Raw genomic sequence first — 15,740 nt, 5'->3', positions numbered from 1 at the left:
ATATACAAACTACAATCACAATAATTGTAATAATAATCCTGAATACAAACCGCTTTGACTGTGTCAGCATGATTATTTTCATACGTTTACTTAAGCTACATTGTGTACTGTCATTATTTGGGACCCTGTATATAATAATCCAGTCAGCTGGCTTCGGGTATGGCCCTGTGGGGTGGCAAGGCCAAAGAAACACAATGCGTGGAGGCGTGCATCAATGTGCCAACAACCTGTCGTCAGCTTAGTTAAAGTATGCACATTCTTCCCCGCACATGTGGTGTTGTGATTACTGCTTTCGCACAAAGCCAGCAGGACTTCCTGCAGGAAGAAAACACCGGAAGGAGACTGAGAACCAAGCAAGTTGCTGCATAGAATCATTGGAGATGATAAGCCCAGTTTGCCCAGTACGCCCAGTTAGTGGTCTTGCCCCATGTACATATATGGCTACGTGTCAGAGTCAGAAAGCTAAGCTGATAAGCAGAGAGGAGGAGGAGGGAAAATGATGAATGCTCTGATGTCGGTCCATCCCACTTGTGTTGTGTACAAATGCAGCAGAGTGGAGCTGAGCCTGCATTCCACTCGTCCAACTATTCACCTCACACACACACACACACACACACACACACACACACACACACACACACACTGTTCCATGCGCTCACGTCACACACTCATCACGCCGCTCTACAGGAGACCCAGACCAGTACGAGGAGATGCTGGCGGCTGGCAGCTACTCAGTAAGTCCACTCTCATTCTCTCTCTTTGCGTCTTGTCGCCATTTTCCGGCCCGTCGTTTATCTCCCACACTCTTAACAACGGCCACTGTGTTGCCTCTTGGGGGGGCTTTTCAAACTCTTCTTTCAGTATGCGTTGCACACACCTTGATGCTCTCTCTCTCTCTTGCTCCCTCGCTTTCTTTTCTCTCCATGATGTGAACAGACGCACAAGCAAAGTCTGAGCCTATTTGCATGTTGGAGCCCGGGGGGGGGGGGGGGGGGTCTTTGTCTTTACATGCAAACAGAGCAGAGTGAGGCCTGTGAATGTTGACCCTCCTCGCAACAATGTTAACTCTGCATGGTAAATGATTGCAGCCGTGGACTAGCACTTTGTGATATAAGTTGACTTTTAGCGTCAGAACTTGTACCTAAATCCAGATACTTCATACTCGCAATTCATGGGTGCATGGAGCTCCACTATGCTTTGGAGGGGGGCTGACGTCTCAGCAGCAACGATGCCGCTCAGTGAGAACAGAAACCGCAGATCAATCCATGCTTTCACTGTTAAGTCCCAAAATATGTCAGCAGATTTAGCGACAAAGGCACCAAGCTGGCAACACTTGGTGCTGACGTTTGTATTCTCTAATTCCTCAAGAAGAAGGTTTCCAACTTTCCATTGTCGGTGTCTGTAAGTTGATACCCAATTCCCCAGAGAATAACCACCACTACTCTCTCTGTGTAGTAACTAGAATTACCTTTAAAGGTCTTAAGTGAACATCCAATTTGACATCAGGCATTAGAGGCAGAAAATAATTGTCAAGCTGCTCTGTAGGATCCACATACGTCGGCTAGCATGCCCGCTCAAAGGTTTAGCTTAATGCTTTGGGCCAATTCTGGCTCCCACGTGTCCACACCTGAACCTCGAAAGTCAGACCTAATGTGTCACCGTTGTTAACGCCGTCTGAGCGCTGCCCTGCCGCCATTGGCTCAACCTTATCAAAGGTTTTAAATCCTATTGGCTCGGCCCGGGTCGCTCCTTTTTCAATCTTTGTTTACTTATACTTTGAAGGAGGAAGGAGAAGGTAGTCGTACGGGAATTCGATTTTTGAGTCTTCCCAGAAATGACTAACTGGGCTGTTAATGGCTACCAGCGTCACATGTGGAGGTAAGCTGCAAAAAAAAATGAGAGCTTGTGAATCAGATTCATTATAAAGCTCTTCTAGTTAGCCTAGTTAGCCTGTAGTAGATATGTACTTTGTTTACCTTGTACACTGCGATTCCCAACCATTAGTGTGTCTTCATTGCATAGAAATAAACGCAAACATGTGCATGTATACTAATACTAATACTAATACTAATACTAATGGTAGAAGGTATATAATAAAGTACTATTGTAAAAGACTTGGACTATGGATGCATACATATGGACTATGGATGCATACATATGGACTATGTATGCATCCATATGGACTATGGATGCATTCATATGGACTATGTATGCATCCATATGGACTATGGATGCATTCATATGGACTATGGATGCATCCATATGGACTATGGATGCATCCATATGGACTATGGATGCATACATATGGACTATGGATGCATCCATATGGACTATGGATGCATACATATGGACTATGGATGCATACATATGGACTATGGATGCATACATATGGACTATGGATGCATACATATGGACTATGGATGCATACATATGGACTATGGATGCATCCATATGGACTATGGATGCATCCATATGGACTATGGATGCATCCATATGGACTATGGATGCATACATATGGACTATGGATGCATACATATGGACTATGGATGCATACATATGGACTATGGATGCATACATATGGACTATGGATGCATACATATGGACTATGGATGCTAGGCAAACCAAACACACACTATTGTATCGTCCATTGTGGTCCACTGAATGGACATGAAGTAAACAAACTCTCTCTCTTTTTAGAGAGACGGTTGATCCAGACACGCTGCACCCGCACCTCAAGACAGTCCGACATATTCCCACCCCGACAAACGACACCCGGGTTTCTACCCGATCCTTGACTCATTCCCAGCTCAAGTAACCTGAACCCAAAAAGGAGATCAGGAAGCCACGCCTGATATAAGACCTTGTGGACTCTACGGGGCTGACGCTCAGTTATCGAACCTACTGGGGAACAGCCTCAGGATGCTGGCAAAAATCCTGGAGGAGATGTGGGTGGAGCCGCAGGTGCTGGAGGCCCTGAGCGAAGAACAGAAAAGGATCCTCTTCCTCAAGATGAGAGAGGAGCAGGTACGACGCTGGAGGGAACGGGAAGAGCGGGAAGCACAGGACATCGGCCTCAGCAGGCCAAGGAAAGGTAACACTGGGAGAAGCGCTGGGGTTTCTGGGAAATGTTGTGGTTGCAAACGTTTTACACATGAAACTGGGGTCTCCAAACTGCGGCCACTTTGACACATATTGTACATATTGTTACAGCAATCCATCCAATGGAGGTCAATATTTGACCCCAATAATACCAAGCAATTTGGTGTAATATCTAATAATGTGTTTCAATAACATTAATATGTAATATGTCGAGGGCCAAGCTGGGGGCCGAAAAGCCCCCCGCCTCGCCACAATTTGCTTTAAATCCAATTTCCTTCCACTTTTTGTTATTCTTGTTCTTATTTTGGCACCACAGACGTTTGCATTGCAGACTCTTCCTGGTTTATTTTGTCAACTTCTCCATATGTGGTCCCACATGACCTGCAGAAACATTAGAATGGGCCGCTTACACAACATAACATCCTACCGTGTATATGCAGTATGCTGTATACGTACACACACAATACAATACATATAATCACAAAGGCCTGCCTTTGTTTTGGTATCTGCATTATTGCGGTGAGAGCTGTGTCTAATATTTTGACCCGTGCATTAGAACGGTAGAGCTATAATGTGAATGCACAATGTGTGTGTGTGTGTGTGTGTGTGTGTGAGACCGACAGTGGCTATCAACACTCGTCCAATCCAATCCTTGCGGCTGAATAAGACTGACTAAGCCGCTGTGCTTTGAAGCATATATTAAGTTGCAGTCTTTGTTTACCCAATCTGTGTGTCATGTCACCTGAGAAGCCACCAGGCGTGTTTGTGTTACACAACAACATCTTTTATTTGTGCTGTGGCTGGAGCAAACCCCTGAATGCACCATTTACCAGGGAATAATACTACTACTACTACAAGTAATATCATGGCAAAATCAAGTCACAGATGTGAGGTGAAAATGACCCCGGACTTCCCAGACGCCACAATAAACTCCATAAAAGCATCCTCAATAAATACATGAGCTCTAACAAAGGCCCCCCCCCCCCCCCGCCACTCTATACTGTACGTTATCTTTGAACTCATCACGCCTGCTTTGAAAGCAGCTCTTTTGTATTCTGTCACCGCACCCCAGCCAGTGGTGATGTAGCAGGTGGAAACCCTCGGAAGTACGGACTAATGAGATGGAAAACTACTCTCTCTTTAGGGACTTAGGGCTCTTCTTGCCCGCTGTGTTGTCAGCTGATCAAATAATGGTTAAAAATAGCTATATAGCCTATATTTTTTTATTTTAGAGGCCAAAATGATATGTAATGGTATATGTGTTTCAATGTGTTTAATATTTTGCACCATTCGTTGACTGAGGTAAGCATTTTATTTTGGTAAGCTCCCGATGGTTGGTGATACATAATTAAGGGTTCAAAGATGAATCTGATTTACTGATCATAAAGAACACCTCCTCAAGCTTTGCCAATTAAAGGTTTTTTCTTCCACCAATTATGGTATGCTATGTTAATTTGTTTTGAATATGCTCATTAACAAGTTGCATTAAGGAACATGAAGTTACATTAAGTTACCATAGCTGCACTGGTGCCACTAAGTGATATTATTATATATAGTGATATTATTATAAGCCATTGAGGTGTACTCGTAGGACAATTGTTGCGTTACTGAAAACTCTGGACGTGGGAGAGGTACTGGACTTGGTAACGTAGAGTACATAAATCACATTTGAACAGGTAGACTTGGTGCTTATGGTATAACCCTGGAAAATTCCCCCGCCTTTTATTTTTTTAATAGGCCTGGCAGTTAGTGGACCTTGGAATTGTCCTAACTGCGCCAATATAATGTGTGCCGATGCTTTTGTAAAGGTACTGTTCCAAGTGATAGGTATCGGTATAGGTCAATTTCAGTCATGGATCAAAAGAATCGGTATCATAAAACCCTGATCGGAGAGAGATATTTGCAATTGAGGCATGCTATCAATAGTATTTTGTCCCTTTTGTGTGTCATTGACAGCCATTTAACAAATAAAGGTTCAATTTCACAACACCAGGCCAAGTTTTAAGTCATTTTGGGCTCATCTTTAAGTCTGCAAATGAAGTGGCAGAAATAACCAGCAAATCCACAGAGCCTCCGTGGGCCTTAAAGTTGCAGGACAGCGCCATCTTCTGGATGCAGGTCTCCATAACAGTCTAGGATACACTTTTTTTTCATTAAACACAAAGATGGAAACTCAATGTGGTTTTTTTCCTGTCTCTTTTTTGTTGCTCGCAGCCTCCAGTAAGCGTGTGAGCTGGATGCTGGGTCGGGATGGAGACGTGAGCGTCATTGTGATCGGAGAGGTCGATGAGTTCAGGTCCTCCAAACTTCTCCAGAACCTCATCAACAACAGGTTGGCTGCATCCACAAATATGAAATACAGTCACATGGTGCAGCTGAATGATGACGTCTATATTGTATACATTTGATTGATCGACTATATAGATAGACAGATAGACAAATACAGAAGCCATTGAATGCATCATGTCATTCAATTTGATAATAATACAAAACGGTTCAAATAAAGAAAGTGAGTGCATCATATAGGAATGATATATACATGATATATTAGTTATCACAGTTTTCAAATTAATCATGATTAATCACCATTTGACATTATGTCTGAAATATGCACATTTTTACTGTATTTTTATTAGCACTGGAATATATTTGTTATATATATTATATGTGTGTGTGTGTTATAAGAGCTCCAAATGAACTGAAAATCAATTTTTCTTGCACAAGTCTCTTTAAAACGTATATTCATCACACTTTAACCGTGTTATTATGAGAAATGAGGGATTGTGTTCAAAGACAACTTGGAATTTATGGTGAATTAATATGTTTTAGAGGTATTTCCTGGGAATACTTCCGGGTAATAGTTACAAATTAAGAGATAAGAAGATATACTTCTTGTTTTTCTTTAATTTTCTTTAATAATAATCTCTTTGAGCACCAATTAGAAGGACAACATTAGACTAGTTGACGATTTCTTTGCCCCCCCCCCACCACCCTTTTATTAAAACAATGAACTGAAGTCACTAGCAGTTTTCTGTCCCCTCCCAATTGTGTTATTGATTTCATGTGCTAAATGAGTAGCTGGAGAGGTTGAGTCAAAGGTCGGCCTGATTGTTGTCCCCCAGACTCCATCAGGAGAATATGAATGGCATCCAGACAGCAGACGCGCAGGCAGGAAGAGAAGCCCAGCCGCTCGGATTTAAAGCAGAAATCCATCCTGCCTGCACCGACGGAACCGCTGTGAGTGTTACAGTCGGGCTAATAAGATAAACCCTCACAGATTGTAACATTGTGCTCCCTACGAGCGCAGAACGGATCCGGCTCACCAAACAGCCAATCATCCGAGGATGAGATGGACTCCTGCAGCGCCGATGACGACCTGAAGGACCCCGATGAGGGCAGTGACGGTGAATCGGGCAGCCGCTCGGACAACCTCGCCGACTGGGCTCCTCTCTACAGGCCCCGTCTTAGTAACCATGGCAACAAAGCAGCACTCAAAGCCCAGCTGTCAGATGCAGGCAGGGTCAGCTCACAGGCCAGAGGTGAGAAAACAAGGATTGGTGGTGAAAATGCGTCGTCCGTTTGTCGACGTGGATCTGTCATTGCCACGGCTGTAAATATGTTACAAAAAACATATCAATGTAATAAAGCCATAATTGATTGATTAGTCAAGCGAAAATCCATCAATTTTCTACCATTGCTTGTCCTCATTTGGGCCATGGGTAAGCTGGAGCCTATCCCAACATTGGGGAGAGGCGGGGCTGCTTCAAACATATTTCTAAATGTCATATTTATTTTAATATACTGTCTTACTTAGTTTTATAATTGATTTTTGTACAAAAACTACATAAACATATATATTTAAATTCAAAGCTTTGTTATAATTAGTTATTAGCATCAACATTTCAGCTTTTTAACCTAATCTTCCCATTTTTGATGGAGGTTTTGCTTCTACAGCATGCCGTGGGCCAATCCAAATAGAATCGCCGGCAGCAAATAGCCCTGGGGCTGCACATTGAACACCCCTTGTTTAAGGCAACAGTGTTTTAGTCCCTGAAAACAAACAGTAGATAGTTTTTGGAAACAACCGCTAACGTTTACATGTAAACACTGACAGGCAAGGCTATGCCGTACTTGTCAACGTTGGCATCATAAAATAAGGGGACTGTCCCAAGAAAATAAGCGGCAAATAAGTTAGAATTATTTACTTCCACAATAATTGGCTCAAGCTTCTCCTCAACCTTCTCCTAACCAACTAATGTTAAGGTATGAGTATTATTGGCCCAATTCATGTTCCCTACTACCATAAATAATTGCCACATCATTCAACGGCTTCATACCAGGATTAAAAATGAAACCAACAAGCCTAAATCACAATCCTGACCTTTTGGAATGAACTGATCCATTCTGTATTCCTCAGACATTTTCATTGAAGAGAAGAAGACAGACTACGGAGGCAGAGTGGCCCAGCTTAGGAAAGCCTTTGCATCTGATCGCCACGGCCTCAACAAACCTCCTTTACCTGTCAAACCCGCTCATCTCCTGACCAGAGACACGCCATTGATCCACTAGGACTCCACTGACAGGCCTGCTGTGACACCAAAGAACTCATGCACTGGATTGCACTGGATTGTGTTGGTATGTTCCACCTGGAGAACGTAAAGAACGAGTCATTGACACTGGCGGTGGAGGTCCAGGTTCGTGAGGATCCTCACTGGAGCCCAAAAGGTCACATGAACGTGGAGAAACGTGAACGTGAACAGTCATTATCCACGAGGACGCATAACTGAATTTTTAGGTTTAATTATCAATTCAATTATACGTATGTATTTTTTTAAATTCGGATTCCATGTGCTGCGGTTTTGGTGAAGTGGATGCATTCAAAGTAGGGATGCTCCGATCCATCGATCACCGATCAATGTTGGCTGATTTTCGTTTAAAAAAAACATGTGATTGGCAAATACCCATAAATGCCTTCCAAAGCCGATCACTGTGCCTAGCATACCCTAGTACATGTCTGCTGTTGCTAACATCCGTATTGGGTGACAAGAGTCTGTAAAACCATGGCTTCAATTTGACGGCTCGGCCTCGGCTGATCCAATCCATGCGTTTGATCACTCCTTTGTTGTACTATTGTGGTCTCAAATTTCTTACATGTTGCTTGCTCGAGTCATCTACCGATCTTCTGGTCTCTGTGTGACCCAAGTTACATTTACTTTTTGAAACAAACAAGTAATGCAGTTAGTTGGGAGCTCGTTTTTGTTCCACGGGAAAAAGCTTCAAGTGTTACAGAACGCTTTTGCTCTCTTGTTGTCATTATACGAATCATGTCTTGTCGTCTAAACACTATTTGTGTGTGGTTCTTTCAACATAAACAAATAGTGTCCAGCCTTAATGAGGCGATACCGATTTTGAATGTGTCAGCATATTTGCTTCAACCCTCTGAATATTGTTGCCAGTCAGAAATAAAACACAATAGTTGACGGCTTGAATAGTTAACCTGGAATCCTTTTACTCCAAAACATGCATAAAATTAAATTCAGGTCTATGTCAAATAGTACAAAAATTGTTTCACACTAATAAGGCCGATTAATTGCCGATTAATCGTCATAAAAACCCTGATGGGAGCATCCCCGGATTGCAATATTTAAGAAGTACTTGGTTGTTATGAGTAGCTGATGTACTCACGGCCATTTTATTGGACTGATGCTGTGGACGGTTGTATCCAAAGCGAGTGTTTGAACATGTTAATCGCCGCCATCATTGTTGCGTTCTTTCTCGCTCGGCGTGCAGGCGTACACAGCCACAAGGAGTCGAACCACGTCAAATATTGACAGACCAAACTGCACTGTGATCCTTTAGGGGCGTCAAAGACGCATCCAAACAAAAGCCAGCGCAGCGTGGAGAGTAACCAGTGTATGTTCTCCAAATTACCGAAAAAGAATGAAAGACTTTATTTTCCACTTTACCAAAGCCGTGCAGACATTCCATACGGGGTCGGGGGCGGCCCGTTGGGTTGGACACAGAGAAGTTGTTGATAGCGGCGGCTTGTACAATGATTATCTATTCAGCAGCAAAACAGCCCAGCAGACATCAAACAGCGAGCGCATAAAGCTGATTAGCACGTGGTTAAGACGCAGAGACAGAGGGCGAGACGCTCGGGGAGACGGAGCAACTGGGAGTCGGGTCACGGGGAAGCGACGCGTCACAGCCAGCTCATTAAAGCTCCTCGCATTCCCTCGCCACCTCCGCACCCTCAGCCTCAGGATTTGGCGTCTGCGTGTGTGAGAACAGCGTCTATGTGTGTGCGTGCGTGGCCGCCCCATATCTGGGATCATGTGACGAGACACACATGCATGCGCTGTGAAAGGGCCCACTATATTTAGCAGGACAGTGTTGGGTTTCCCAGCCGGGCATTGTGGGGAGAGCGGACAACTTTGTCACACAAGAAAGTGCACGTCATTGCATCGAGTGTGTATATGTGTGCGTGTATATGTGTGTGTGTGTGCGGCAAGAGGTGTTGTGCAGGTGTTTCTTATTTGTCTCTCAGGTGCAAATGGAGAATTGAGGACACTTCTCATGTGTTGTGACAAAGCACCTGTCAAAGATCACCGGCTGGATATGCGGGAGCATGTCCTTTCACAAACAAGTCAAAAACAAGTGTAAAAATAAGCTAAAATTGATTTGTACATATATTGTACATATTAGCCACACAGGTCATAAATCGACATATTGCTACCAGCTAGCTCTTTATTTGACGGGAGACAATAACGAGCTATGAGACAACACACAACGAAGGTCATTACTCAGTATAACAGTCTGACTCACGGTGTCATCATAAAATGACTGCTAAAGTCATTACACAGCAACTTAACACTCAAAAGTTAGGTAAGAAATATACAAGACAAGTACCGATACAAGTTTCAAATAAAAAAAAACATTTTAACTGCTTCTCATCATGCATTCAGGTGCCTTTGTCCAGCAGACACCTGTCTGGGGGTTATTATGCATGCTGGGAAACGAGTTACTTCACACAAAGACTGATCACAGCATACATTTCCTACTTATTTTTTTACTTGAATTAATATTTGTGGATCTGAGGTCAAATCAGTGCATGTTCCTTATCACCTCTCCAATGGATTACATTTTCTACCAATCTACTGAGGACTTGCAGGGATTCCAAACATACCATTTAAACATTGCAGGGGGTATCGGTATCCACCGATACCCACAAACGGATCGCAAAGAATCTAGATTTCACCCGCCAGTTGCATCCGTACCCAGTGAATTAGCCGATTAACTCACATCGCGCGCATCGATGTATCGATTAATAGCGATTATTTTCCACACCCTTAACGTACTTATGTCAGCACAACTCAAGTGATTGCAACTTTGCATTGATTTTCTTCCTCTGGTAATCAGAAATTGCCTCACATCAATTGATTTGTTTGGGGGGGGGGGTGAGAAAATCCAAACTTGATTTTTACAAGATTACAGTTTTAAAATGCATCTCTGTGTGGCGTTTACGTGTATTCCGATTTCCTCGCACTTTCCAAAAACATAAATGTTAGTTTAATTGGTGACTCCTAATTGTCCATCGGTATGAATGTGAGTACGTATATGAATGTATATAAATATACATGTTCAAGGGTGTTGCAATGACTAACATAACCCCCACCAAAAGTGAGATTTGATGAGATTGTCACATGCAACCATTTGACTTGTTCTAAAAACGCTGATGTAGCAAACCAAACACACACATGCAAAAAGGCATGCCCTCAACAAAGCTTGATCTTTGGTGTGTCCTCGTCCGCACTTTCTGTTTAAACTATTAATATTTGTTCAAAGTCTGCCTGGAGATATAAATGATGACTTTTGCAAGACTGAAAACCCATGATGAGCGTTGCTCTTTCATTTCTAATTATTAGAGAAAGACTTTTGTTAGTAAGGCAATCCATCTAAATGTGCTGAAATAGTACCCAGCTTTGCCGTTTATTGTAGTCTAAATGACATATTATGTTGTTATAGTTCACTTTTCTCATAATGCCGCTCATGTGATCTAAATACTAATTGTTCAGTAATCATTTTAGATCCTTGCACTGGTTTGTTTCCTCGATTACACGTGTAGTCACGCAGCACAACATAAAAGTAAATGAAAGTGGCATTTTCTCAGCTATTAGTTGTGTATATTTGCAATAACTCCAGCAAAACGAGCGCTGCAGTCGTGATTTATCACTCGGCTAAAAGGGAAGTACTCTTGGGAGCAATGCAAATGGAGGAGCGAAGGCCACTTCTCGCTGATTCCTCAGTGGTAACAATCGATTCCGCATCATGAGATGGCGTGACAAGAGGCCGTGATGAACTATCGCTGCAGGCAGGCCGACTTTATCACAGTCCTTTGCTTAACTTCCTGGAGCTGCCGTGGCTACCCCCCCCCCACACACACCTCCTCTTTGCAAGCAGCAGCAGGCTAAAGATTAACAGAATTTTGTGCAGACATCACCTCAGAAGAGAACACTATTTGACCTTGCCTGAAAATGTCAGACAAAAGTATCAAGTGGTTCTTTCAGTCTTTTTTATTCATTCATTCATTTTCTACCGCTTATCCACCCCAGGGTCGTGGGGGGGTGCTGGAATGGTTGTTTGTCTATATGTGCCCTGTGATTGGCTGGCCACCAGTCCAGGGTGTACCCCGCCTCTCGCCCAAAGACAGCTGGGATAGGCTCCAGCACCCCACGACCATCGTGAGGATAAGCGGTAGAAAATGAATGAATAATTACAAGAGATGTGATTAAACAATACCTCATTAAGTGATGAAAAGAAGCAATAATAAGCACAGTGAAAACGAACAGCGACATTGTGATGAATATATCGAACAGGTCATAGATAATACCTTATTAAATCGCATGATGAATTCAGGATAAATGATATCAGACACTGAGGTTATCGTTGTTTAATGAATCCTAATTAAAGTCAGCATTAGTAGCGTTTTTGTGAACGACAGCGCCAGGATGATATGCGTCTTTAGAGTCATTTATTGGATTTGGTATTGGATCTTATGTAGCTATTTTTGTGGCTTCCGCAAACAACGGAAGCTGTATGTTGAGCACAGCCCACTAATTTGTGTGGTATTTTGCCTCAGGAGAGAATGGAAATAGCATGAAAAGATGACCTATGACCCTGAGCAAGTCGGAAAAAGTGGTAGAAAATTAGTACAAGGGGTAAAACAAGTCTTTATGACTATTAGCGCACATACATTCAGGTTTTTCTCATTATTTATCCATGGCAGGAAAGTTCAGGAAAAAGTTCAGTTGAACTTTTTTGTGAATTGCGAAAAAACACAAACCCCCAAAAAAAACCTCTCACAGATACTAAGTGATATTTACGACATTTGAAGTAATTGATACAACCATAAAACTCTTGTTGATGTTATTAGATTAGATTCAGCTCCAGAACCGTCTCCTTCTCTCTTCAATTTCCATTGTTCACTCGCAACACAAGCCAGGTTTAATCCCTAAATATGCCTCACTCAGTTATTACACACATTAAAGTATAAAACGTACAGGTACGCAGTACACTGTGTTGATGTACATATCAGTTCCTTTTCTTTTAATCCCACAGCTGTGGTGCATTCAAGGACAGCCAAACAAAGTGCAAAATTTCAAGGCTTGACGGAAGAACATTACCAGTGAAACGCAAAGACATAAACATGTAAAAATTGTGGGCATTTTTCAACAGTGCTACATATTGTATTTGTTGTACTTTTGACTATTTGACATATTTATACATTATTACCAAATAAGAGTGAATTAAATGGAAAAAGGAAATTTATTACCAATAATTTGGACCTTTGGAGGGCCGCGACTGTGAGGATGCACTGTATTGGACTTACAAAACGTAAATGCCTTGTTGAAGCATCTTCCTGCTGGAAAATGTTGGGTCAATTGACTTATGAGACAGCACACTCTGTTGGATGCATAGCTGCAACACGACCCCCCCCCCCCCACCACCACCACCACCACCCACCCCCTACTGTGTCCTGCTTGCTTTTCATCCCTCCCGCTTTCTCCCACTCTACCCTCCCACACCCACCATCATCCAAACACTTGAAATTGAAGAAAAACATGAATTGTGTATGGTAAACCACCACTAGGCGGGGCTATACCGCATATCACGCTTACCACGAAAAGTTTAGAACATCATATAGATATCATATAGATATCATATAGATAATATATAGATATCATATAGCCATGCTTTCGGAAGCAAGAGTAGATGGTGTTGTTTATGGATCCACCTTTCATAGCTTTAAAGGCCAAAGGTCAAGGATGCCCTTTGACCCCCAGTGTTACCAAAATACAAGAAAGCAGTCAGAAGAGGCCGAGCTCTTCCAGGAAGCGGAGACCACAGAGTTCCGGCCCCACCGGAGTTCATAAACACGCAGAAAAGTGACCTCAGAAAAGATGCTGCGTTGTTTCCGCTAAGCTCTCACACATTTCCTAACAGTAGGGAGGGAGGCCTAGAGGAGGGAGGGGGCGCGGGGAGGGGGGGGACACAATGAGACGCAGTGTCTCCAAGCCGCGGTCAGGACTGGAAGGTCTGGCTGAGCGAGTGAGGGTCCGCCCTGCTCCGGCGCAGGTTGCGGCGAGCTTGGCTGGCAGAGTGTGAACCCACTGCAGTGTGAGAGGAGCTGCCAACATATGTAAGCGCCACAGGGCTGCTTGATTACACGCAATGCAACACACACACACGCACACGCACACGCACACGCACACGCACACGCACACACACCTTCCTGTCTCAGTGCATTTCTATCAGGCCTCATCAGTCTACTCGCTGGATCTCACACTCATCTCTCCTCTTTCTTTGTTTGGCCCACGTTATCTCCATCCCCTGCTGTCCTCCTCCCCGTGTGTCACTCTTTTCTTTCCCCCCTCCTGTGTCCTGCTTTTCATCCCTCCCGCTTTCTCCCACTCTACCCTCCCACCCCCACCCCAACCCTCCTCCCTCTCTGCCCTTCACCAAGTCTCTTTCAACCCCCCCACCACCCTCCACCCTTCACCCTCCACCTTCTCTCCCTGGATCCGCTTTCGACTCCCCCCCTCCCAACTCCAACCCCTCCCTCCTTTCCTCCACCTCCCCCCTCTCTGTCCCCTGTTCAATCCCCTCTCCTCCCCCCATTCCTCTCCTGCCATCTTGCAGGCCAGTGGAGCCAGACTGCAGGCGTTCAGGGAGTCACTGGACCTGCTGGGCAGCGGGTGACACAGATTTCCGGTGTGCGTGTGTGCGTGCGTAACGAAAAAAGAGAAGGGGGGGGGATTAAGCTCCAAATCACTAGAAAGGCACAGACGACCGGGTTGGGGTGGGGTGGGGGGGTAGCTTTCATGTGGGATGATGAAGACACATTTTAGTGCAAGATTGTGTGTTTGTCATTCAGAGCGAGTGTTGTCATAGCATGATGTTGGAGCTCGCTGCTGTTCTCCATGAGTTGGCAGTGTCCTGCGTTGGCTGGCGTGCTGCGCCTCGCTCCCTCTCTCTCTCTCGCTCTCTCTCTCTCACTCGCCTGCCTGACAAACACACACACACACACACACACAACCCCCCACCCCCACAGATGCACGCACACACACACACACACTCAGTCCCTCTGCGATCCCCCCTGACTGAAGGCGCACAGGAAGTGCAGCCGTGGCCCAATTATAGCGTGACACCTCAGGCCGACCGTTGCCATGGTTACGTCTTCCCTGAGGTCCCCTGGAGTGTGGCGCTGAGGAAGAAGGTCTTATCACATCAGCCATCGTTACGGCAACGACCAAAAAAAACACGCTCAGCCCAGCTTGTGTTGAGATCTTTCTTATGTGGAGTTATGAATAAAAAGGACATTGCGTCACCTTGTGTGTGTGTGTGTGTGTGTGTGTGTGTGTGTGTGAATGGAGAGTGTTTGTGATGTATGTCAGCTTAGGTGTGTGCTCGCCAAGCAGTGTGTAGGTGTGTGTGTGTGTGTCTGTGGGGTTGTGATAAGGCTCTCCGCCACACCATTAGGTGACTCATAATCCACACACAACCTCACAAACACACACACACACACACACGAGTACACGTGCATGCTCATGTATGAGCGGAAGCACGTTGGCCAACATACACTAATATGAGCGTGAATGAGGGGTGGGGGGGGGTCGATACAAGTATTGACAGTATCGATGCACCGAATGCCAGCTTGTGTGACTGTGCAGTATTACATTGTGTAAACCTCACTCCCCGACACCTTAAGAGCTGCTCTGGACCGTGGATTGACAGCCCATGGATTGCAGCTCATTGGCTAGTGTAACAGATGCCAGCCAATGAAGGGCCACGGATGTAAAGTCGGTAAACTTCGCTCCCCGACACCCTCACATTTTAACTTGACTCGGCTTGAACCCAGGACTGGCTTAGTCACTCAAACCTGGGACCACATATCCCCACAAGGAGTTAGTGATTCAGTGAGTCAACCCACAACTCAGTGCAGTTGACAAGAGTGAACAAAACTTAGGCAGGGTGTAGTGCCAGGCTCGAACTAGCGACCACCAATCTACTTCAAATGAGCGCTAACTTGGGTAGCGCTATCCAGGTGGTTAAAGGTAAGGTTTACATAACTATCGCAGTCA

General features: G+C 44.4%; 1 protein-coding gene across 2 annotated transcripts; it reads left to right on the top strand.

Moving 5' to 3' along the window:
• Nucleotides 1-545: 545 nt before the first annotated feature.
• LOC131110132 (uncharacterized) lies at nucleotides 546-8,588 on the top strand. Of its 2 annotated transcripts, XM_058062876.2 has the most exons (7): nucleotides 546-734; nucleotides 1,783-1,878; nucleotides 2,698-3,091; nucleotides 5,314-5,431; nucleotides 6,222-6,336; nucleotides 6,407-6,638; nucleotides 7,517-8,588. In XM_058062876.2, the coding sequence occupies exons 3-7, from the start codon at nucleotides 2,920-2,922 to the stop codon at nucleotides 7,666-7,668; spliced, it is 789 nt and encodes a 262-aa protein (XP_057918859.2). In that variant the 5' UTR covers nucleotides 546-734; nucleotides 1,783-1,878; nucleotides 2,698-2,919; the 3' UTR covers nucleotides 7,669-8,588. The 2 variants fall into 2 exon arrangements, with proteins under 2 accessions (XP_057918859.2, XP_057918858.2); XM_058062875.2 differs by lacking the exon at nucleotides 1,783-1,878.
• Nucleotides 8,589-15,740: the final 7,152 nt, after the last annotated feature.

The sequence above is a fragment of the Doryrhamphus excisus genome, linkage group LG22, assembly GCF_037039965.1.
Source record: "Doryrhamphus excisus strain RoL-2023G ecotype Guam linkage group LG22, RoL_Dexc_Guam_v1.1, whole genome shotgun sequence".
Classification (NCBI taxonomy): domain Eukaryota; kingdom Metazoa; phylum Chordata; class Actinopteri; order Syngnathiformes; family Syngnathidae; genus Doryrhamphus; species Doryrhamphus excisus.
Note: the sequence above shows the minus strand (reverse complement) of the source record. Positions and strands in the feature narration are given on the sequence as shown.